At 33.5% G+C, this 24,153-nt stretch overlaps 3 protein-coding genes and 1 long non-coding RNA gene across 6 annotated transcripts; 3 read left to right on the top strand and 1 right to left on the bottom strand.

Annotated features, from left to right (window-relative positions):
* Positions 1 to 5,464: 5,464 nt before the first annotated feature.
* LOC139842630 (uncharacterized) lies at positions 5,465 to 6,295 on the top strand. Its single transcript, XM_071832749.1, has one exon. It carries the CDS (start codon positions 5,465 to 5,467, stop codon positions 6,293 to 6,295), a length of 831 nt encoding a protein of 276 aa, XP_071688850.1.
* A 1,841-nt stretch (positions 6,296 to 8,136) lies between these two features.
* On the top strand, positions 8,137 to 12,269 carry LOC139845100 (uncharacterized). Of its 3 annotated transcripts, none has more exons than XR_011758199.1 (8): positions 8,137 to 8,368; positions 9,114 to 9,322; positions 9,512 to 9,605; positions 10,076 to 10,314; positions 11,055 to 11,242; positions 11,345 to 11,454; positions 11,627 to 11,717; positions 11,863 to 12,269. It is a non-coding gene; the product is annotated as an uncharacterized lncRNA (long non-coding RNA). The 3 variants fall into 3 exon arrangements; XR_011758201.1 differs by having other exon boundaries at positions 9,492 to 9,605; XR_011758200.1 differs by having other exon boundaries at positions 9,114 to 9,335.
* A 938-nt stretch (positions 12,270 to 13,207) lies between these two features.
* On the top strand, positions 13,208 to 15,044 carry LOC139845098 (SKP1-like protein 1B). Its single transcript, XM_071835321.1, has 2 exons — positions 13,208 to 13,800; positions 14,730 to 15,044. The coding sequence occupies exons 1-2, from the start codon at positions 13,498 to 13,500 to the stop codon at positions 14,901 to 14,903; spliced, it is 477 nt and encodes a 158-aa protein (XP_071691422.1). The 5' UTR covers positions 13,208 to 13,497; the 3' UTR covers positions 14,904 to 15,044.
* A 1,873-nt stretch (positions 15,045 to 16,917) lies between these two features.
* LOC139842629 (uncharacterized) lies at positions 16,918 to 18,732 on the bottom strand. Its single transcript, XM_071832748.1, has 2 exons — positions 18,245 to 18,732; positions 16,918 to 17,602 (listed from the first exon to the last, which is right to left on the bottom strand). The coding sequence occupies exons 1-2, from the start codon at positions 18,730 to 18,732 to the stop codon at positions 16,918 to 16,920; spliced, it is 1,173 nt and encodes a 390-aa protein (XP_071688849.1).
* Between the last annotated feature and the right edge of the window lie 5,421 nt (positions 18,733 to 24,153).

The following is a 24,153-nucleotide window of genomic DNA, read 5'->3' as shown; positions in this document are numbered from 1 at the left end:
TAGTGGCTTTAGAGAATATGGTGCAAAGGTTACAAACACCAGCAGCATCACCGACATCAACAGTACCACCGACAACAACACCAACAGTACCATTACCACCACCAACAACATCCGCATTGCAAACTTCAACTTCACAATCTGTTCCACGAGCATCAACGTCATACGCACCGTAGTTACCAAGAAATACCAGCAACAATAATCGATGAAGTATTAACTCATTTCCCCTGAAGAAATTTTATGTATATTTAATATATATGAATTTTGAAATCAAAATAAATATTTTCCTACTAAGCTATTACGTGTGAATCTTAACTGGTAGGTACTACTCGGTTAGTTCATATTACTAATATGCAATGATGTACATCCTTCGTTAACGGCTTAATCATCGATAACTACAATCTCTGTTTCAATTCAATGAATTTCATTTCATAATAAACCAAGTGTATTATTAAATAACATGGTTGATTTTACACTTTCATCTTCGATGCACTCGAAACTTTCTAGAAAACATCATTTGCACCTTGCGAAGTTTGCAAGAATTCCACGAATATCAACACCCTTCACCAAGGAATATCAATAAGAATAAATAATGAAGTATTGATTTCATTAGTGAAATACTCCTCGAAGATTATGTGATCTCTAATGTTTTAGAGATTATTCATTTCTAATTCAAGTTAAAAATCAAATGAGCTTAATATGATATTAACTCATTAAATATCTATTACATCTGAAGAAATATACATACATATATTTTCATAAAGACTGTAATGAAAATTCTTTTGTACAAAATATTAATTGTGAAATCTTTAACGGGTAGGTAATACTCGGGAATATATAAGTTCACAATTAATATGTTACACTGTACATTCTTCAACTTTGATTCAAAAATCATTAACTATACTCACTATCTTCACAATGATACACAATCATTCTCATACAAAATCAATTACATATTCTGATATTGACATATCAGAATCCAAGTCATAACTCTGAATCAGTGACATCATCCATAGATCTCTACATCTTTCAAAGCTATACTTTGACTTCAAAACTGTGCAAGATCCTTTAGCGTTGTTAATATCAAAAATAATCTTGCCATCCTTTTCAAAGTATCCAGTTTTATCACACTTTCAACCAGTCAACTTCGACTTTTCAGATTAACCTTATTGTAACCTTGACATATACGTTTTTGTTACCGGGGAACCTTTTATGTTCCACCACATTAGCAGTAAATTTACCAACAACTTCATTAATCCTTGACCTTCTGAAAAATCATTATACTCATTAAAACCCTATCATGTACTCATCCACATCTTGTAACAATAATTGCTATACCAATTACCGGGAATTAGCAACCAGTATTTTGAATTTCGCAGCAATTCTACGCCAACAGTTATATATATATATATATATATATATATATAATGTCTATCTTCTAGACTTACATACTTCGAATGTGAAGTTTCTGAAAAACACCCCAAACTACGAAACTAGTTCTACGAATTTTGGAAAAATGCTGATGAAGCAACAAAAACTATAAACGACTTTAACAGTCGAAAGTTTGATGATAAAGAGTAGTGTGTTGGAAAAGCACAGAAAAAGAGAAGGTTTGAAACTGGAAAACGGGTTGAGCAAAGTATGAAGGAAGCTGTAGACAAATCACAAGGACGAAATCTACCTTCAAAGAATCCAAATGATTCAGTGTCTGCTGAAACCATTAGTAAGAATCTCACTTCTTATTCTAAACCTTCACAGACAGATTTTCCGCATCATCCTCTGATATTAGAAATTCTAAGATATCATCGTATCTTCCATTATAAATATCCTCCATATTTCTGAAGATATTTTCATAACTATTCTTATCTGAAATCATTTATCTCTTCACGCTATCTGTGTTACATCATAAAAGAAACTATTTTAGTTTCTAATTTCTGAAAATTTCGAAAAATGGATGTTTTTGAAGTAGTGTTAGGAATTGAAGCATGAGTTAGTATAATATAATGACACTTGATCAACGTGATTATATTACAGTAAGTCATGCTGAGTTTCTAATGGAACGTGATAAAGGTTCACATATCATACACTCATCATGAACCATGTTACATAACTCTTTCATTCTATATAATCTCTAAAAATATCAAGAAAATATTTTTCTTGATGATTCGGTCTTTTCTAGATATTATGGTAATTTGACAAATCAAATCTTGTTATTACCTTTCCTTTCTACTTTGTATATTATGATCATTCGAAACTCCATACCTACGAATTCTGGACCATTATTCGCTTGACTTGAAGTCGGGAAGAGAAAACGAAAACATGAAGCTCCGAAATATAAAGGAGAATATAGGCCCAATAACAACCTCGAAATTTACAAACCGTGTATATCAATACGTAGTGCAACGTAAAGACACGGGAAAATTAATAACACCATAACCCCAAGATAAAAGTAAAAGTAAATAAAATCCTCCGGTGGTAAATGAAAGAGAAGAATGACAGATATGAAGGTTAGGAGTATATTAAGAATCAGAACTGGATGAAGCATTTCACAATCTTTTGGAAGTATGAAATGAGGAAGAAGATGTGGGAGTGGTGAAAATAATGAAACGAAAGTGGGCAATTTATAGCAAAATATCAGACATAACAATCGAGGCAGATTACACAATTAATCAAAGGAAATCTTAATTTCCTTAATTCCCGAAGAATCAAATCTTATTTAGATTATGAAGATTTTCTATTTCTTAAATTCCGGAAATCAATCGTTACTACGTCAAGAGATAAGACGCATCTCTATTCTCCATTTCACTTTATTACGACGGCTTCTCTCATACGCTTCAAGTAATTGGATTGTTTTATCCATATTATTCAACGGTGATAAAACTCTATTTATCGACTCATATTCGTCATAAAAACATTTTTATTGTTAGCCATGACAACCTCACTCAAATTTCGGGACGAAATTTTTTTAACGGGTAGGTACTGTGATGACTCGGAAAATTCTGACCAAATTTAAACTTAATCTTGTATGATTAACGTTTCCGACACGATAAACAAAGTCTATGAAGTTAAATCTCAAAATTTTGAACTGTTCAATTAACCTTCGATTGTTCTCAACGAAACGCAAACAATTATATATAGATACATATACTATAACTTGAAAACGTAACAAAGTGTTGAGGATATGATACTGTGCATTAAACTTATTGGTTTGATTATCTGATTGATATATTTAACTACAGAGTTAAAAGATTATGCCAAACGATTCAAGTAAAAGATATTTACTGAGTCTCTTAAGAATTATGATATTATTACGTGTCTCTGTTGAGAGGTCCACGTTGATTTGAGAAATCATTCATTTTAACGGTATTCGGAATAAATGGTGAATTATTTGTTTAAATAACGTAATTTGGACACATACAATAATAAGGAATATTAACTGTTAAGAATTTATTTTATGAATAACTTGCGATACGTATTTTAAAACGTGTTTATAAATATTGAGAATAGATATTAACTTGGTTATGAAACGTTTGATAAATACTATTATATTAATAAATAACGAGACAATGATTTATAGAAGTAAATGACCAAAATACTCGAAAGTTTAAGATATACTTTGAGTGGTATAGTTTATGAACAATTTAAGACTATATTTTGACAAAGGTACGAGTCGCGAAACGTAATGTACAAGTTTTCTCAGCGTACGAAAGGACGTTCGAAAAACCGGAACCGGGACATAAGTCGAGTGATGATGTACGACTTATCGAAACAAAAATTACAAGTCAACTATGCATGTGAATTTAATATAATATATAATTAATTATATAAATTAAATATATTATATATATAATTAAATAATATGTCGACAAGCAAGAAAACAAACGAAAGTGAGCTGTCCAGACAGGCCATACGATCGCATGGCATTTGCACTGAAAGCCCATGCGATTGCATGGGCATCAGATTCAGCAAACATGTATAAAAGCTCGACCGTTTCTAATTTTTGATGCATTCCATCCATCTCTCTCTCACACTCTTATATTTATATTTATTATTATTATTATTATTATTATTATTATTATTATTATTATTATTATTATTAAGATTAATATTATTATTAATCTTATTATTATTATCAACAGTATAATAATTATTAGTATTATACATAAAATACTACGACGAGGTTATGTCCAAATGTTTTCAAAATGGATTTTTCGAGCGGGATAGAGCTAAGGAAATTATGAGTTATAGCTATGGAGGTTATGAGAAATATTCATGGGTATTGTTCGCAAGTTAAACCTAGTGTTTATCATCTCCGTTACGTTTACGTACTGTCCTACAATATTGAATCTCAATATTGATACGTTGAGATCTACAATTATTTGGTATTCCGAGTTTTGAACACATTTCGGTGAACAACTTTATGTGCTGCTAAGGTGAGTTTCATATGATCCCTTTTACTCAATATATTTTTGGGCTGAGAATACATGCGACTGTTTATAAATACTGAAAATACTAGATTTATATGCGTGAGTTTCATTTGCTCCCTTTTTAATTGCTTTTGCAATATATATTTTTGGGCTGAGAATACATGCACTTTATTTTAAACGCAATGGATACAAGTACATACTAAATTCTACACTGAGTCTGAACCGAAAATTCCTTAGCTTTGGTAACTAGTAACTGCCAGTTATAAGAACTGGTGGGCGCGAGTAGTAGTATATGGATCCATAGGGCTTGACATCCCCGTCCGAGCTAGAGCACTAGTCTTTTAACGGACGTATGCTATTTGAGAAGCGTACACGTTGGTTTGCGTGTATTATTAAGATGATTATACAAAGGGTACAAATTATATATACGTTAAGTTTAGTTACCAGGGTGCTCAATTTCGTAGAATATTTTGATAAACGTTTCTGGATGAAACAACTGAAATCTTGTGATCTACCTTTATATACAGATTATGCGCAACATTAAAACTATGAACTCACCAACCTTTGTGTTGACACTTGTTAGCATGTTTATTCTCAGGTTCCCTAGAAGTCTTCCACTGTTTGCTTATATGATAGACAAGCTATGTGCATGGAGTCTTACATGGCATATTTTTCAAGAAAACGTTGCATTCACCAAATCATCACCACGTATCTTATTTTGACTGCATTGTCAACGAAAGTACTGTTGTAAACTATTATTTACGGTGATTGTCTATATGTAGAAATCATCAAATGTCGAAAACCTTTGATTTAAATATTCATTTATGGTGTGCCTTTTCAAAAGAATGCAATGTTTACAAAACGTATCATATAGAGGTCAAATACCTCGCAATGAAATCAATGAATGACGTGTTCGTCCATATGGATTTGGAGCGATCGTCACAACAGCGGTTGCCAAAAATGCTAACAATCAAATTCTACCTATTGCCTTTGCCCTAGTTGATGAAGAAAGTAACGAAAGTTGGTCTTGGTTTTTGCAAATGCTCCAAGAAAATGTTATTGGAGACGAAAAGTTGTGTGTCATCTCTGATCAACACCAAGGTATCTTACATGCAATGGGTGCTCAAACATATGGTTGGGAACATAGGTACTGCTTGTGCCACATTCGTAGTAACTTGTTGAGCAAACACACTAAAGTGAAATCGCTCAAACGCTTATGTTGGACAGTCGGTTCAACAACAAATCAAATATTGTACAAGAATGCTTTCAGGGCCATCAAACAAGCTAGTGTTGAGGCTTGGCAATATTTGAAAGATGCTGATGTAGGCAAATGGACTGTGTATAGGGACAGTCAGAGGAGTCGTTGGGGTAACACAATGACAAATATTGCTGAGTCACTCAACAATGTGTTCCGTCATGCCCGAATGATGCCGATCAAAGCGTGTATCGAATATACCTTTGATTACACCAGACAACACTTCTACGACCAAAGTCGAGAAGCAAGGCTATGTAATTCACCACTTTCGAAGTACATGTTTAACATCTTTAACGAATGGGCAAAAAGAGCTCAACGTTACAAAACAACATGTTATCACGAAGAACAAGGTATCTACAAGGTTCATTCAACGTATCAAAGAAGTGGTGAGGGTGGCACTGATTACACAGTGGAGTTTAAAAGGAAAAGGTGTTCATGTGGTATTTGGCAACACCAAAGATTACCTTGCTCTCATGCCATTTCCGTATGTAGCCATCTAAACGAGGATATAAATAAACAAATTAGTAAAAAGTATACAACTCCTACATGGAGAGAGCAATATAGTGATCATTTTAATCCTTTAAGAGATGCGAGCTACTGGACACATATAGAATGAAAAATTATGGCCGATCCATCAAGATTGATTAAGCACAGAGGGCGGAAGCAATCAAAACGTATGAAGAACCAGATGGATGAATGTGAAAAGCAAGCTCCAAAGTGTGGTATATGCAGAACTGAAGGTCACAACAGGAATACTTGTCCACGTACTAGAAACCCATAGGTTTTCATTAGTAATTTGTTGTATTTAGTTTGTTGTATCATGTTTCTTGTAGTTTGTTTCTTGTACTTTGTTTCTTGTACTTTGTTTCTTATGAATAAAAAGGTGTTGTTGAAATAATAATATTGCCATTTTACCAATCTTATTCAAGTTACTAATCTATTACAAGTAACTTTAATTTATAAAAGGTCTAGGTGCATAATAGTATTCACCATGACTATCATACATCGTATCAAACTCTAGTGCGTCTTCAAAAACTCCAAATAAAATATACAACTCAATGTTTTCTGAAAGTATACACGCTTTCCCTACTATTGTATACCATTCTTCATCATAGCACATTGCTTCGGCTTCACTTGCTCCTGCTTTGTAGTAGTATATGTCCATTGAACGTGGATATTTTGGTAGCTTTTCTCGAAGAAACTCATTCAACTTTTCCATATTAAAGCCCCGAACATCTACGTTATCAAACGTCATTTTAGGCCCTTTACAGAGTTCCGTTTTACCATCATTCCATTCAAAATCACAACCATGATACACGTCAATTGATATGTATTTCGGATTCATTTTTTGTTATGTATTTATGAAACAATCACAGATCACTTTTATAATCCCGAATCACATATAACCGAAGTTTTAAAATTCGGTTTCAGACCTATCAGAAAATAGCATGCAAAACCGAAGTTTGAAACTTCGGTTTGTCAGGTACTAGACATGTCATAAAAAGCAATAGTGTTACCTTTTACTATTACCTTTCACTGTTCGGCAGCTTTTACTGAAACCGAACTTTAAAAGGTCAGTTTTTCAATTTTAACTACACTATATAAACCGACATCTATTACAACAAATGGATGTATCACTCTATTCTCCCTTCTCCAAACATAAATTTTAATTTTGTAAACATAAACATGTCACCAATTTCTGTTCAAATTAATGTCTATTGGAATGGACAGTTCTCAACACAATTTTTTTTTACTGGGGGTACAAATATAAGTACTTTCAAAATGTGGATGTTAGTCAGATGACAACAATTTCGAAGGTGTTTGAGTGGCTCAAAGAAAACATAACGGTTGAACATTCGGGCGTGATGTTCTGGAATGAAGGTAAAGGAAAATTCGAGCATCTTTGTGAGGAAGATGAATGGATTATGATCAAAAACGAAGCAATTGTGAAAAACCAACCTCTTCCATTGCATCTAATTTAATTATGTGTTAAATTTCTATGTGTTTTTTTAAATTATGTATTTTTATTTTCAAAAAAATGTAACCGTGATTCTGATATTAATAAAAGTGTTGTTCAAAAAATTTGTATTTACATCTTACTAATATTAATAGTTTATTGTTTGTAATGTTATTATATATTATTAAAGTAATTTTAGCGTATGAAATTGTAAATTAACTATCAAAACCAAGTTATTTATAAGATTAATGTTTAAAAAAAAAAATTAAAAATACCTAAACCGAAGTTTGAAACTTCGAATTTGATAAAACCGAAGTTCCAAACTTCAGTTTAGGGTTTTTGCTGACAGATCACCCAATACCGAAGTTTGAAACTTCGGAAATGGCAAAACCGAAGTTCCAAATTTCGGTTTTACCATTTTTGCAGCGATTTTGATTCAGTTTCCATTTTTAAAAGTTGGTTTGAAAAAAATTACTATTTTAAAAAAAAAATTCCTGGATCTACGACCCATCGCATACCAACCCTAAACCTGAAATTATTCCACCGGAAACCACTCCGACCCATCGCCTACAAACACAATACCTCTATTGATTCCACCGAAAAACACACCGATTTATGATTCGGATTCAATATAATATCATGCGACTGACAAACCAAAAAAACGATCGCCGTAACAACCTTTCGTCATCTATCTCCGATCAGAACATTCCATCAACGCTTTTCTCTACTCAGGTATCTTAGTAAACGTTCGTATTAACTTTCTGTTTTTAACACACTCATAGATGAATCCAGTTACTGTTTACTTGAGGATTTCAAATATTAGGGTTTGTATTTCATATTAAAAAAATCAGATTTCTTACATATTATTAATTTATCATGTTACGAAATTATAATCGATGAAATCTGTGAATTCATAATGGTATATAAAGTTTTTAAAACAAGTTTGTAGTCGAAATTATAATCGATGTAATCGTCTGCATATAACCATGTTTTCCTGAATGTTTTTATTATGTTACTAACATATATTGTATGTAATCTGTAAATTCATTGTGTTGTTTTTACTATTGTTTTTTTTTTGTATGTTCATTAGCACTATATATTTGTTGTGTGGTACTGATTAATAATAATAAATAAAAAAAAACTCTGCAACTACTAATAATAACTGAACAAATTATATTCAATTGATTTTAAAATTTTTAAAAATCCGCAAATAAATTTTAAATTTTTTATATTAGGATAAGATCCCTAATCACAATTAATTTTAAATGTGTTGTATCTTTATGTTCTTTTTAACTTTTTGTGACATTCTGATTGATTTGTTGATGATCATAAAAACCTTTTTCTTGATATGTTGTGATCATGAACTGTTCGGTATTTGCGAGATTTTTAGATGGCCAAAGGAGTTCAATAGGAGAACTATGCATTTTATCTTCTACTTTTTTAAAGCCAACACTGTGTGTTTGTGGGTTGAGTGCAGGACCAGCTGGAGGAGCCATATGGTAGTGATGAGGATGGATGTGTAGAAAAGATTTTAGATTGACCATTCAGTTTTATAAGTATGGATTAGAGTCCGATTAGATTGAGCCGTCGGTACAAGTATGCATCTCCACAATAAATGGTTAAGTTCCATCCGCATACAAAGTTCACGATACTTTCCATCTATTGCTAACTGAGCCTTACTTTCAGGTACAATAATAAGGTATTTGGATAAGTTTCACTTTTGTTGTGGCTTATAAGGCACTGCAACATGTTAAGCACTAATATGAACATTCAAATTGTGTTTCTTCACATACAATTCATAATTCAGTATACACCAGCCACATGTTATTTTTGTATTGATAATCTCTTAATGTAGGTTTGGTTTCCATGGTGCAGAGAATGGTCATTTCATTGTCATCATACAAGGCTGTTTAGGACGTTGTTATGAACAATGTGTTGGTTTGTTAGTTTCAATAATCAGTCAATGGAGGTTTATGTCCACTAAAATAGCTATGTATTTGATATCATTCATTTCACTTTAACTATTATATTAAAATAAAATGGTTAAAATAAGTACTTAAGATTGCGATAATGAAAAGAGTATCGATAAAAATCTTGGTCTTCAACATGCTTACTGTCCGAAGATATTTACCAGATTCTATACCAATACCATTATATGTCAATAATATGGATATATATGCTAATCGGTTTAGTCTTAACTTCTTTTGACCAATATTTTGATTTTGATTACATATCTTGACTGAGCATATCGCGTCTTTGTTTTCGGAATGGTATAGTTGCATAAAGAGATAACAATATTGTATAGTGGGATTAGTAGATTTCCACATATGTTTAATGGGTTTAACTGAACAGACATAAAATACGCGTCGATTGATTGTTAATTCATATATGTAGAACTTGACATAGCAATTTTCTAATCATTTGATTTGTGTCTTTTAGCTTTTGAAGATCAATTGGCTCCGGAAAGAAACCAGATGGTGACGATAAGGTATGGATCGTTATGATTTGGAGTTAAATTATGGATTTGAGCAAAGTTGATGATCAAATGCATTTGTATCAAATGCATTTGACCCGTCGTCCAGGAACAGGAAAAACATTGTCTTCATTGATGAAATGATGCTGTTGGGGGTCAACGTGGACGAACTTTAAATTGTAAGCGTGACCAGACACTAAACCAGGTAACGTTTACTCTCATGATTTGACTTTTGAGGTCAAACTTATGATCAACCTGCCGAGGGATACTTTGGTGTGTGTACAGTTGTTGTGTCAACCTTTGATTTAAAGGTGTCAAGATGGGTTTAAAATATGTCACTTATAAGTAGTACGAGTGTTTACGGGTTGAGATGGGTTCACTTTAATCCATTTTTTTTCCTTTCCGTATGTTTATTTCGTGTATGAAAATATTGTGATAATTACGATTAAAAAAAACAGTTATGTTGCTATAGTACAAGTCTTTGATTAAATACAGAGGGGGTATGCTCATTTTAAATTAGATATCATGCACTTTTTAACTTGATTAACTCATTAACATGTTTCCTTTCTAAATAACTGATAGATTTCCCGATATGAAGCATCGAGATAAAATACAATCTTAATAAACTTTTATATTAGTAGATAGCATGTCTGGCAAACGGGTCGGGTTGGCTTAAGGATCAAATCAGTTTGGATGAAGGATAGAATGGGTTTGGGTCGTAATGGTTTTAAATGGATTAAACGGGTTGGATCGAGACCCGGGGCGGTCGGATTGGGTCCAGGCCTATTTTCTTCTGTATTTTTCTAAAGTTTGCATAAATGAAAGAATTGCCCTATAGTAGATATGTTGCAACTGCCACATTTAATTTTCAGTGGGATAAAAATGTGTTTCTTTTATAGATTGCTATACACAAGTCTAAGCAATGATCTTTTATGTTTTTATTAGCTTTTGACATCAATGGATGGTATTAGCAAAGAGGAAAGTGTGGTGGTTACAGCTGCTACAAACCGAGCCGAAACACTGGATTCAACCTTGATGAGACCTGCTTGGTTTTCGAGAAACGTTGGTGTAGATGAGCCAAACGAGAGTGGACGAAAAGACATTTTTACCCTTTACTTAAGAGATGTCCCGATGTAAGTATTTGACTATATTTTAAGTGTGTTTTATGAGCTATATTTGCAAAATCCTTACCTTAATTTCTGCTTATATTAAAAACTTGTATGCACTATTGGCAGCTATACAGATTTAAACAAATGGCATGAGCTCTGGATAAGAGCGGTTTAACTATTTTAAAGATGATCCATTTGATGAAGAAGAGATTGAGGGTTAAATTTCGTTATGAAAGGTTTAAGTTTCTTTATGCGTGAATTTTACAATTCATGTTACTTGATTTATACTCATGTAGTGGTAGTTATAGGAGTGTTGGACCGTTGGTTGCTTACAAAATGGTAAAAACTATTTTTAATTTTTATTTATTTAGAAGGTTAATTCTCCTAATTCATAATCATTCTAAACAGTTCGATCTACCCATTTCGACACATGGAATTTATTTTTCAATTCACAAAGGAGGTGTTCCCACAACGTCATTCAGATGATGAGGGAGGGAAGGTAAGTTCATACCTACCTTATATGATTTCATTTTTTGGATGTATGCTATATAGTTTTGACTATTGACTATTTGCAAGTCTCATTAGGCGTATTTAATGTTTAATATGGTATTCATTTGTGCTGATGACATTTAAATGTCATGAAGATCTAAACTACTTTGATATCGGCTGCTGACATGTATCTACTCGAGGTTGAATAAGAACATAGTGTGTGGTAACGAAGAATCATGATCTTGAAGTACAAGGGTTTGGTCAATTTTGATTTCATATGCTGTGGCCAACTTAATTTGTGAAGAAGCAACCAAATGCATATAGGACTTGGGAAATAAATGTGAAGGTCTGTGCCTTTTTTTTTTTACATGTTACATGTATATGAAATGTGATTTACATTTCTTTTTGGTTTAGAATCTTTAGATTAGAAATATGAGTTCGTTATTCTGTTTTATTTGTTTTGGCGCTAGAATTCACATACAATGTGCATATACTTTTTACATTATACATGTATCTTTGTACATAATTGTTAACCAAATCCAAATTAGACTTCTTGAGCAAATATCAACGATTACAAATATTAGCGATATACTGAATCTTGATCGACTAAAATATCAACTATTACAAATATCGTTGATATCTATTGGGTGGAGTAAAACACTTCAATTGTATGAAGGCCGAGTCCATGATGGACAAAATACTAATCACATGATGTAAGACTACATAACAACTGATAAATGTAGTTTTAAACCGTATGAACATTATCTTCCAGTCCCCAAAGCGTGATCATTGAAATGTTCTTTTTTATCTATATCTTTAGTTCGACCTACAATTAATTGACGGTTTGGTTAGAAAACATGTAGGCTCTGTATCATGGAGCACTATGCAAGTTATTTTTTGTAGACGATGGTAGTAGCAGACATCCTTAAAAAAAAAAAAGAACTTTTGATGAGTCAAGAGTTCATTGCTAGCACCTTTGAATTTTATCATATGGTAGTCAAGTTATGCTTATTACGATTTACTCATATAACTGGTGAGAGATTGAACACAACAAACATCATGCTTTTATTTGTGTTTGGAGAGTGATTAAAATTGTTATATATTCACTTTAATATTTAGTACGTTATATTACAAGTTCAAATCATGTATGACATTAGATTCATCGTAATTGTAGAGCATACACCTAATCGGTCTTGATACGAACGTTTTCGATTACTATTTTATAAAACTGCTGTGCAACGCACGGGCTTTTAAATCTAGTATAGATATAGATATAGAAGATTATAGATGGATAGATAGATTGATTGATTGGTAATGTTAATGTTAATTAATTTTATTGATTTTTTTTTGTAATGATTTAATTCTGTAATTATTATGTTCTATTAAAAAAATGAAAATAAGTGTTCACTTGATGGTGAGATATTAGTTCGTATTGGAATCGTATTAATGCGTTTTTTATTTTTTCTGTATTAAGTGATGTATGTCTTAAAAATAAATCAATTTTGAAATTAAGTGACAAATTAGATAATAAAAAAAATTACAATTTTAATTAAATCATTAATCATTAACTAGAAAGCCTAAACTTAAGCTCCAAGTTTAGACGGGTTGGACTTGGGCTCCAATACTTCGATCCTCCCGTCGTCGAGGTATTAAGCGGTCTATAAAACCGTGTGCCAAGAGCCTAACCTTTTCATTCGTCAAAATTCAATCCTTCTTTTGGCTAGGGTTAGGGTTTCGATCAATTTTCAAAAATATAATCAAAAAAAGTTCGTTCTGCAAATTAAACAACAATGTCGTCTTCAACAACTAAGGTGATTGTTCTGAAAAGCTCCGACGGAGAAACGTTTGAAGTTGAAGAGGCGGTTGCGTTGCAATCACAAACGATTAAGCATATGATTGAAGATGATTGTGCTGATACTATTATTCCGGTACCTAATGTCACTAGTAACATCTTATCGAAAGTAATTGAGTATTGTAAAAGACATGATGAGGAGTCAATTAAGAATGATGATAAAGAAGCTGAAGCTGATCTTAAAGCGTTTGATGCTGACTTTGTTAAAGTGGATCAGAATACGCTTTTTGACCTAATCTTGGTTCGTTTTTTTCTCTATTTTTGCACTCTGTTCTTTTTATTTTATTTTATTATATTATTTATTGATTTATTTACTATAATACTTATGATTGTTATCTGTGTGTTTGATGGTTATACTAATAGTAGAGGATTATGTATGTCACTGAATAATGTGCTAGTTTTATGCTTTTTACTAAACTATTGTGTTGCTTGTATTGGTCACGAGCTTTTGGTGTTTGCTGTATGCTGGATAATACTGTATTTTTACCCGATGTCTCAGACCTTAGTACATTGTTTAAATTAGCTTTATTAAATATGCTGCGTTTATACTGGTAGGATTGAAATTGGTATGAAGCTTTGTCCAGTTGGTTGTGGCTCTTAATGGTAGTAAATTACGTCACTGAATAATGTTTTTGTGTTTGACGTGCTATTTGAGAGTAAGTAAACTTTCGTTTTGCTGGTTGTTGTCAAGGGCTATGTGTTAAGGAGGGGATTAATATGAATGTGGGAGACCTCATCAACTTTTGTTTCGTCTAATCTTGTTGCCTGTGTCTTATGCCTCTATGAACTTTCGTTATTTTTAAATTTTCATTATGTTAGATAGCATCAATGTCTATTCTGATATCATAAACACTGTGTGTGCTCACACACACACACATACTACTCATCTTTGTTCAAGTCAATCAAACATATATTTATATACCTGCTGCTGCACCTGCTAAGTTATATGATTGATAGCAACTTGTTAGTACTGACTTGCAATAACTGGGTTGATATTTGTCGATGTCTCTTGGTAGGATTGCATTTTGCTTGTGTATCCTTTTTCATCTCATCTGGTCACGCCTGCTTATATGGCCGATATTTGTGGTTACTGCTACAATTTTACTGTAGGTTTGTTATGTTTTTCATGGTGTTTATAATGTAGGTGGTTGGTATGTTTTTTGGTTTCAGGCTGCTAATTATCTGGACATCAAGAGCTTATTGGATCTGACATGCCAAACAGTGGCGGACATGATGAAGGGCAAGTCCCCCGAAGAGATTCGCAGGACGTTTAACATCCAGAATGATTATACACCCGAGGAAGAAGAGGAGGTTCGCAGAGAGAATGCTTGGGCATTTGAGTAATTTTGATTTATCTTTTTTAACTAGTATGTAGGAGTATATATAATAATTATAATGTTTAATGTTTAATTTTGCTACCTTTTTGCCATATGTTCAGAGGTTATGAGTTGTTTTGTTAATTGGATATGGGCGTATTTTTGTTAAAGGCTGTGTTGCGTTTCATTTGGTATTTCTACATATATTGTTCTAGCTTAAGGACCAGTATTAAGATCTGCTTATATTTTGATGTAAGAATCAAATTGTGCTAACATCAATTCTTTTGTTTTAGGCTACACACGACTTTCTAATTTCTATTACCATATTGATTATCAATGTTTATATTTATATATTACAGAATTAAAAATAATATAAGGAAAGTCGATACCATATATATGGTTTGATTCCATTTTTATGGTTTGATTCCATTTTTAAATTACAACATGTCATGAATAAATATTGTTGTTAAAATTATATAAGGAAAGTTGATATTTTTTTTAGTAATTGAGGAATCCTATGAACGAGCATTACCTCCTCATAGAAGGTAAAACTTTTGATATTCAAAAGTAATATTTATACCATTTATTTAACCGTATATAATTTATAAACTTAATTATGCTATGCTTAAAAGCATGGCATGTCTAATAAAAGGAAACTATAATACTTTTACAAACTAGGCATGTCGAGTAAATGTATTACGCTTCTCGTCTCTATCCTCCACCATCCTTTCAACCTTATCCTCTGAAACGACCACAACCCAACTCTCGGAAAACGACGTATTTTTTTTTTTACTAACTTGTAAAACCTTATCCTTCACCAAGTACTAATTTTCTGTTTTGGACCAAGTTAACATCTGACCCGTTTCAAATTCCAACATACAACATAACTTGCTTCTAAAATATCAATTACATTCAAACTAACCTTTGACAAGTTTAAGCATTGCATACAACCACTAAACTTTAGATAACCGAATATAAACAACAAGTGGTAATCTTGACCCATTATGACAAAATGGCGATATTGACACTAGTAACAAGAGCATGATCATCGGGATAAGCTACCCATAGAGGCGGATTTTTTTTTTCCGAAAGGCCAATTTCATTAAACACGAAAGGGGCCAAGGGGCCCTGCCCAAACACAAAGTCACAATATATGATACATGGCGAAATCACAGATTGCAGAGGGAGCAAACTGGAGAAACATAGAATACAAACATGAACATTAAACTACACAAGTCCAGGGATCATGAATCTAGGATAGCCAATCCATCTTGCGGTTCTTGATACGACTTGAGATCCACCCGAATGTTTTAAGTTGAATTTCCATTAAAGACACCGCACTACTCCAACATTGGTTTTTGAACACTTTTTGATTACGGTTACTACAAATAAAATATGCACATGACCACTCCAATGCTTGCCAAATTCTCAAATTTAGAGGATATAAGGTATGATTACATTTCCCGCGAAAGGCGTCACTTAAGCTAAGGTTTGTAACCGCGCCCAAACCCCACCAATTATACACTTTTTCCCAAATCTCCAAGGAATGTCGACAAAAGAACATAATGTGATCAATTGTTTCCACATCGTCATCGCATAAAGGGCACCTAACGGAGTCAAGATCAATACCTCTTTTACTGAGTTCGGTACGAAATGGAATCCGCCTTTTCAGGACCCTCCACATGAAAAATCTCCACTTTTGATGGAACAAGATGATTGATGAGCATTTCTTCTCTCGAACTTGTGCTCCAAAGAAGACGATCATCGGTAATCCCTGCCAATTGTTTTGTTGTAAAAATCCCATTTGAGGCTAAATTCCAAATCCATGTGTTCCTGTTCCTGTCATGTTTAACATACAAATTCAAGCCACTGATAAGCTGCTCCAGATCGCTAGCTGTTCAGCCCGAAGGAGGTCGTTTACAGCTCCAGAATTTTTCGCATGAATGCTCGGTCCACTGAACTCGATTCTGCACCATGGTATTTTGATCAGTATCCAAATGATAAAGCTGCCTGAATTTCTCCTTGATAGGCATAGAAAATAACTATGGATCTTCCCAAAATTTAGTCTCTGCTCCGTTTCCAAACGAATTCATAAACGAGCTAGCAAAGTTGATTCCTAGCTTCTCGATGTCATATCCTGCACGCAAAATATTAAACCAAACGCCACTCTTCCCTTTCGGGCGGTTTAGGCCCAAAGGTGGGAGTAGCCCGTTAGATATGTGGATACTTTTTAAAACCGCCACCCAAAGTAAGTTTGGCTCGGTTTTAATTCTCCAAAACCATTTCCCCAAGAGCGCAAGGTTTTTGCCCCTTAAGGACCCGATATTGTGCCCTCCTTCACCGTAAGGTAAAAGAGCCTCATCCCATTTAACCCAAGACAATTTAGAACCCTCGCTCGTCCCACCCCAAAAGAATTTACGTCTAATACACTCAAGGTTATCAATGACACTCAAAGGAGCACGAAAGAGTGAAAAAAAGTATAGCGGTAAACTACTTAAGACCGATTTAATTAGCGTTAACCTTCCACCATAAGAAACCATCCGAGCTTTCCAATTCGCGAGTCTTGAGTTGTATTTTTCGATCACAGGTTTCCAACTTTCTATTCTGTTCATATTTCGACCGATTGGGAGACCTACATAAATGAACGGGAACTCGCCAACTTTGCAACTGACTTTATTTTCCAAGTACTCAACTTCACTTTTCAACACCCCTAATCCAAATTGTGAGCTTTTATGATAATTAATTTTAAGCCCCGACACATTTTCAAAACACTTAAGTATTTCATGAGGTTCCCAAAGTTATGTCTATTCCAATCCCCAAGAAAAATGGTATCGTCCGCATATTGCAAATGTGATATTAAAACTTTGTCCGAACCAATTTCAACCCCCTTAAATAAACCCCTTGTAGTCGCTTTCTTATTGAGATAATTCAACCCTTCGGCCGCAATTATAAATAGGAACGGGGACAAGGGATCACCTTGTTGTACTCCCCTTCCAATAGAAAAATCTCTTGTAGGCGAGCCGTTGACTAAGATCGAGATTGTTGCCGATTTAAGACATGCCAAAATCCATTTCCTTCATTACACCCCGAAACCCATTATTTTCATCATTTCTAAAAGGAAGTCCCAACATAAACTATCAAAGGCTTTCTCGAAGTCTACCTTAAAGATTAAGCTTTTTTTCTTTGACTTATTAAGAAACTCAACCGCCTCATTTGCTATAAGCGAACTATCAAGAATGAACCTTCCTTTTATAAACACGCTTTATTCTTCACCTATTAAATTTGGGATGACTTTCCTTATGCGAATCGAGAGGATTTTTGCTAGGATTTTATAGTAACTCCCGATTAGACTGATTGGTCAGAACTCACTTAACCCTAGCGGAAGGCGTTGCAACTGTATGAGATCTCGCAATTTTCACCAAACGAATTAAGGCATTAATAAGATCCTGCTTAATCAATTCCCAATGCATCTTGAAGAACTTAAAATTAAAACCATCAGGCACCGGGGCCTTCGAACAACTGCACTCACTAATGGCTTCGAACACTTCTTTTTCTGTGAATATCCCTTCTAGGGCAGAAGACTGATCGTTTGATAAGCATAGAAGAAGGGCCTGATCTGTATCATTCAGTGTACATGCTGCTAGTTTCATTTTGTTTTCGTTTCTTTTTTCGAATTGTGCTTTGAAGTGCCTGAAAACTTCTTGTTTAATGATTGTGGGATCATCAGTCCAGCCCCCTCTAACATTAAGACCTCGAATATTTCGTTTTGAGTGTCTTCTTTTAATGAAGGAGTGAAAATATTTGGTATTTTCGTCACCTTCAAGGGCCCACTTAACACGAGATTTTTGTCTTGCCATATTCGTTTTAATCTTTTCCTTGGTTAACCAATTCTTTCTCGTCGTCATCCACGTATCCCTTTCTCCATCCGTTAAGTTTCTACTTTCAGCTAGTAATTCCCAGTTTGTTGCAGCCGCTTTTAAATCTTCAATTTCTTTGTCAATTCCCCAAACGTTGCCTTACTCCATTCTTTTAGAGCTAGCCTGACATTCTTTAGTTTGCTCATGAAAATACAGTCGAGTCTCCTGCCCTGAATGTTCTTGTTCCATGCTTCATTAACTACTTGGACTGAGCCCTTGGCTGTTAGCCAATCATCGAATACTTTGTAGGTTTCGGGCCAAAATCAACTATCCTATCTCTTAACACAATAGGGCAGTGATCTGACATCTTCCGTTCTAAGGCAACAGCTGAAATATCATCCCACAATGCATAGAACTTTTCTGAAACGAGAAACTTGTCGATTTTGCTGAATTTGATGCCATTGTCACATATTCTAGTGAACCTTTTTCCTCCCAATGGGACTTCTAACAGACATGCTCTATTAATGAAATCATTGAACCAGGTTGCACATCTTTCCACGAAAACACAATTCTTTCTTTCTGCTTGGTCTCATACTTCATTGAAATCGTTGCATAAACACCACTCCACATCATAATCACCTATAAATTTTTCAAGACTCGTCCACAATTTCAATTTGTTAGCATCATTATGAGGGTCGTATACATTAACAATAATGGATAAATCTTGTTTCCCAACCCACTTCCCCATGATTGCAATGTAACAATCCCCCATAAATGCTTGTTCAACTACAAATTCACTAGTATTCCAGATTATCATCAACCCGCCCGATTTCCCATGCTTTTCTTTTTGAAAAAACCCGAAGTCACTTGAACCCCAAATGGAATATACCCAATTATCATCTACTGTGTTGCATTTCGTTTCTTGAATTGCAAAAACAGAAGGTTTTTCACGATATATAAGTTCTCTGCAATCTCCTATTTTACAATCTTTTCCCGACCCGAACCCCCGAATATTTAATGATAGTATCTTCATAGAAAGGAATAAAAAACGAAAAAATGAGTAAGGAAGGTTAGACCTGATTATGGACTTCCTCCCATTCCAATCCGATTTGTTTGGCGAATTCACCCAAATCCCCCATTCCGAAGCTGTTAGCAAAGTTGTCTGATCGATGACTACCAGATGGAATTTTTGGCTTGGGTTGTTTCAATTAGCTGCTCTTGGTTTTTTGCTCTTCAGCTTTTGCCTTACTGGAGGATGACTGACTATTCCGGGGCTCCTTCTTTCTTCCATTTTTATGCACAGACCTGGAAAGGCATTTAATTCTCATAATTTTGGAAGAGCCAATCCAATTACCCGTTGTAGATTGTCGTCCTTTTTGTAGTGACCCGAACTTTTCCATGTTTATATATATTAATTGAGATTGATATTTACATGAGTAAATGTTTCCAACATGTTAAGCAATCAAACTTGTTAAGACTTGATTAATTGAAATATGTTTCATATAGACAATTGACCACCCAAGTTGACCGGTGATTCACGAACGTTAAAACTTGTAAAAACTATATGATGACATATGTATGGATATATATATATATAGTTAACATGATACTATGATAAGTAAACATATCATTAAGTATATTAACAATGAACTACATATGTAAAAACAAGACTACTAACTTAATGATTTTTAAACGAGACATATATGTAACGATTATCGTTGTAAAGACATTTAATGTATATATATCATATTAAGAGATATTCATACATGATAATATCATGATAATATAATAATTTAAAATCTCATTTGATATTATAAACATTGGGTTAACAACATTTAACAAGATCGTTAACCTAAAGGTTTCAAAACAACACTTACATGTAACGACTAACGATGACTTAATGACTCAGTTAAAATGTATATACATGTAGTGTTTTAATATGTATTTATACACTTTTGAAAGACTTCAATACACTTATCAAAATACTTCTACTTAACAAAAATGCTTACAATTACATCCTCGTTTAGTTTCATCAACAATTCTACTCGTATGCACCCGTATTCGTACTCGTACAATACACAGCTTTTAGATGTATGTACTATTGGTATATACACTCCAATGATCAGCTCTTAGCAGCCCATGTGAGTCACCTAACACATGTGGGAACCATCATTTGGCAACTAGCATGAAATATCTCATAAAATTACAAAAATATGAGTAATCATTCATGACTTATTTACATGAAAACAAAATTACATATCCTTTATATCTAATCCATACACCAACGACCAAAAACACCTACAAATACTTTCATTCTTTAATTTTCTTCATCTAATTGATCTCTCTCAAGTTCTATCTTCAAGTTCTAAGTGTTCTTCATATATTCTACAAGTTCTAGTTACATAAAATCAAGAATATTTTCAAGTTTGCTAGCTCACTTCCAATCTTGTAAGGTGATCATCCAACCTCAAGAAATCTTTGTTTCTTATAGTAGGTTATCATTCTAATACAAGGTAATAATCATATTCAAACTTTGGTTCAATTTCTATAACTATAACAATCTTATTTCAAGTGATGATCTTACTTGAACTTGTTTTCGTGTCATGATTCTGCTTCAAGAACTTCGAGCCATCCAAGGATCCGTTGAAGCTAGATCCATTTTTCTCTTTTCCAGTAGGTTTATCCAAGGAACTTAAGGTAGTAATGATGTTCATAACATCATTCGATTCATACATATAAAGCTATCTTATTCGAAGGTTTAAACTTGTAATCACTAGAACATAGTTTAGTTAATTCTAAACTTGTTCGCAAACAAAAGTTAATTCTTCTAACTTGACTTTTAAAATCAACTAAACACATGTTATATATCTATATGATATGCTAACTTAATGATTTAAAACCTGGAAACACGAAAAACACCGTAAAACCGGATTTACGCCGTCGTAGTAACACCGCGGGCTGTTTTGGGTTAGTTAATTAAAAACTATGATAAACTTTGATTTAAAAGTTGTTATTCTGAGAAAATGATTTTTATTATGAACATGAAACTATATCCAAAAATTATGGTTAAACTCAAAGTGGAAGTATGTTTTCTAAAATGGTCATCTAGACGTCGTTCTTTCGACTGAAATGACTACCTTTACAAAAACGACTTGTAACTTATTTTTCCGACTATAAACCTATACTTTTTCTGTTTAGATTCATAAAATAGAGTTCAATATGAAACCATAGCAATTTGATTCACTCAAAACGGATTTAAAATGAAGAAGTTATGGGTAAAACAAGATTGGATAATTTTTCTCATTTTAGCTACGTGAAAATTGGTAACAAATCTATTCCAACCATAACTTAATCAACTTGTATTGTATATTATGTAATCTTGAGATACCATAGACACGTATACGATGTTTCGACCTATCATGTCGACACATCTATATATATTTCGGAACAACCATAGACACTCTATATGTGAATGTTGGAGTTAGCTATACAGGGTTGAGGTTGATTCCAAAATATATATAGTTTGAGTTGTGATCAATACTGAGATACGTATACACTGGGTCGTGGATTGATTCAAGATAATATTTATCGATTTATTTCTGTACATCTAACTGTGGACAACTAGTTGTAGGTTACTAACGAGGACAGCTGATTTAATAAACTTAAAACATCAAAATATATTAAAAGTGTTGTAAATATATTTTGAACATACTTTGATATATATGTATATATTGTTATAAGTTCGTGAATCAACCAGTGGCCAAGTCTTACTTCCCGACGAAGTAAAAATCTGTGAAAGTGAGTTATAGTCCCACTTTTAAAATCTAATATTTTTGGGATGAGAATACATGCAGGTTTTATAAATGATTTACAAAATAGACACAAGTACTTGAAACTACATTATATGGTTGAATGATCGAAATCGAATATGCCCCTTTTTATTAAGTCTGGTAATCTAAGAATTAGGGAACAGACACCCTAATTGATGCGAATCCTAAAGATAGATCTATTGGGCCTAACAAACCCCATCCAAAGTACCGGATGCTTTAGTACTTCGAAATTTATATCATATCCGAAGGGTGTCCCGGAATGATGGGGATATTCTTATATATGCATCTTGTTAATGTCGGTTACCAGGTGTTCACCATATGAATTATTTTTATCTCTATGTATGGGATGTGTATTGAAATATGAAATCTTCTGGTCTATTATTATGATTTGATATATATAGGTTAAACCTATAACTCACCAACATTTTTCTTGACGTTTTAAGCATGTTTATTCTCAGGTGATTATTAAGAGCTTCCGCTGTTGCATACTAAAATAAGGACAAGATTTAGAGTCCATGTTTGTATGATACTGTGTAAAAACTGCATTCAAGAAACTGATTTCGATGTAACATATTTGTATTGTAAACCATTATGTAATGGTCGTGTGTAAACAGGATATTTTAGATTATCATTATTTGATAATCTACGTAAAACTTTTTAAACCTTTATTTATGAAATAAAGGTTATGGTTTGTTTTAAAAATGAATGCAGTCTTTGAAAAACGTCTCATATAGAGGTCAAAACCTCGCAACGAAATCAATTAATATGGAACGTTTTTAATCAATAAGAACGGGACATTTCAGTTGGTATCAGAGCGTTGGTCTTAGAGAACCAGAATTTTGCTTTAGTGTGTCTTATCGAGTTTGTTAGGATGCATTAGTGAGTCTGGACTTCGACCGTGTTTACTTGAAAAATGATTGCTTAACAAATTTTGTTGGAAACTATATATTTTTAACATGTGAATATTATGTGATATATTAATCTCTTAACGCGTTTGATATTATGTGATAGATGTCTACCTCTAGAACAAGTCCCATTGACTCACCTAATAATAATAAAGAGTCAAATGTAAATTGGAATGATTCGTGGACTGATTCACAAGTTCCCGAAGAGGAACCGGAAGAAGAGTCGGAACCGGAAGAAGAGTCGGAACCGGAAGAAGAATCGGAACCGGATGAAGAAATAGAACCGGTGGGGGAAATAATAAAACGGTTAAGTAAAAGAAAATCCTCAACCAACCGACCAAGGTTAATTATGGTCAATGGTGTTTCCGCCAAGGAAGCAAAATATTGGGAGGATTACCAATTCTCCGATGAATCGGATTCCGACGAGAATTCCGATGATGTTATAGAAATTACCCCAACTGAATTTAAAAAGGCAAAAGAAAATAATAAGGGAAAGGGCATAAAAATAGAAAAATCTAATTCCAACCCCGATGAACTTTATATGTATCGTCAACCCCCGAAGTCCTTAAGTTGTAACAATGACCCGGGAACCTCTAAACCACCAGGTTTTTCTAAACCAATGTGGATAATGACGGCTCGTATTAGGGGAACATCATATATCCCTAGAAACTTGGCAAAACGAACCA

The sequence above is a fragment of the Rutidosis leptorrhynchoides genome, chromosome 4, assembly GCF_046630445.1.
Source record: "Rutidosis leptorrhynchoides isolate AG116_Rl617_1_P2 chromosome 4, CSIRO_AGI_Rlap_v1, whole genome shotgun sequence".
Taxonomy (NCBI): domain Eukaryota; kingdom Viridiplantae; phylum Streptophyta; class Magnoliopsida; order Asterales; family Asteraceae; genus Rutidosis; species Rutidosis leptorrhynchoides.
The sequence above is the reverse complement of the archived record's forward strand: the minus strand, read 5'-3'. Positions and strand labels throughout refer to the sequence as shown.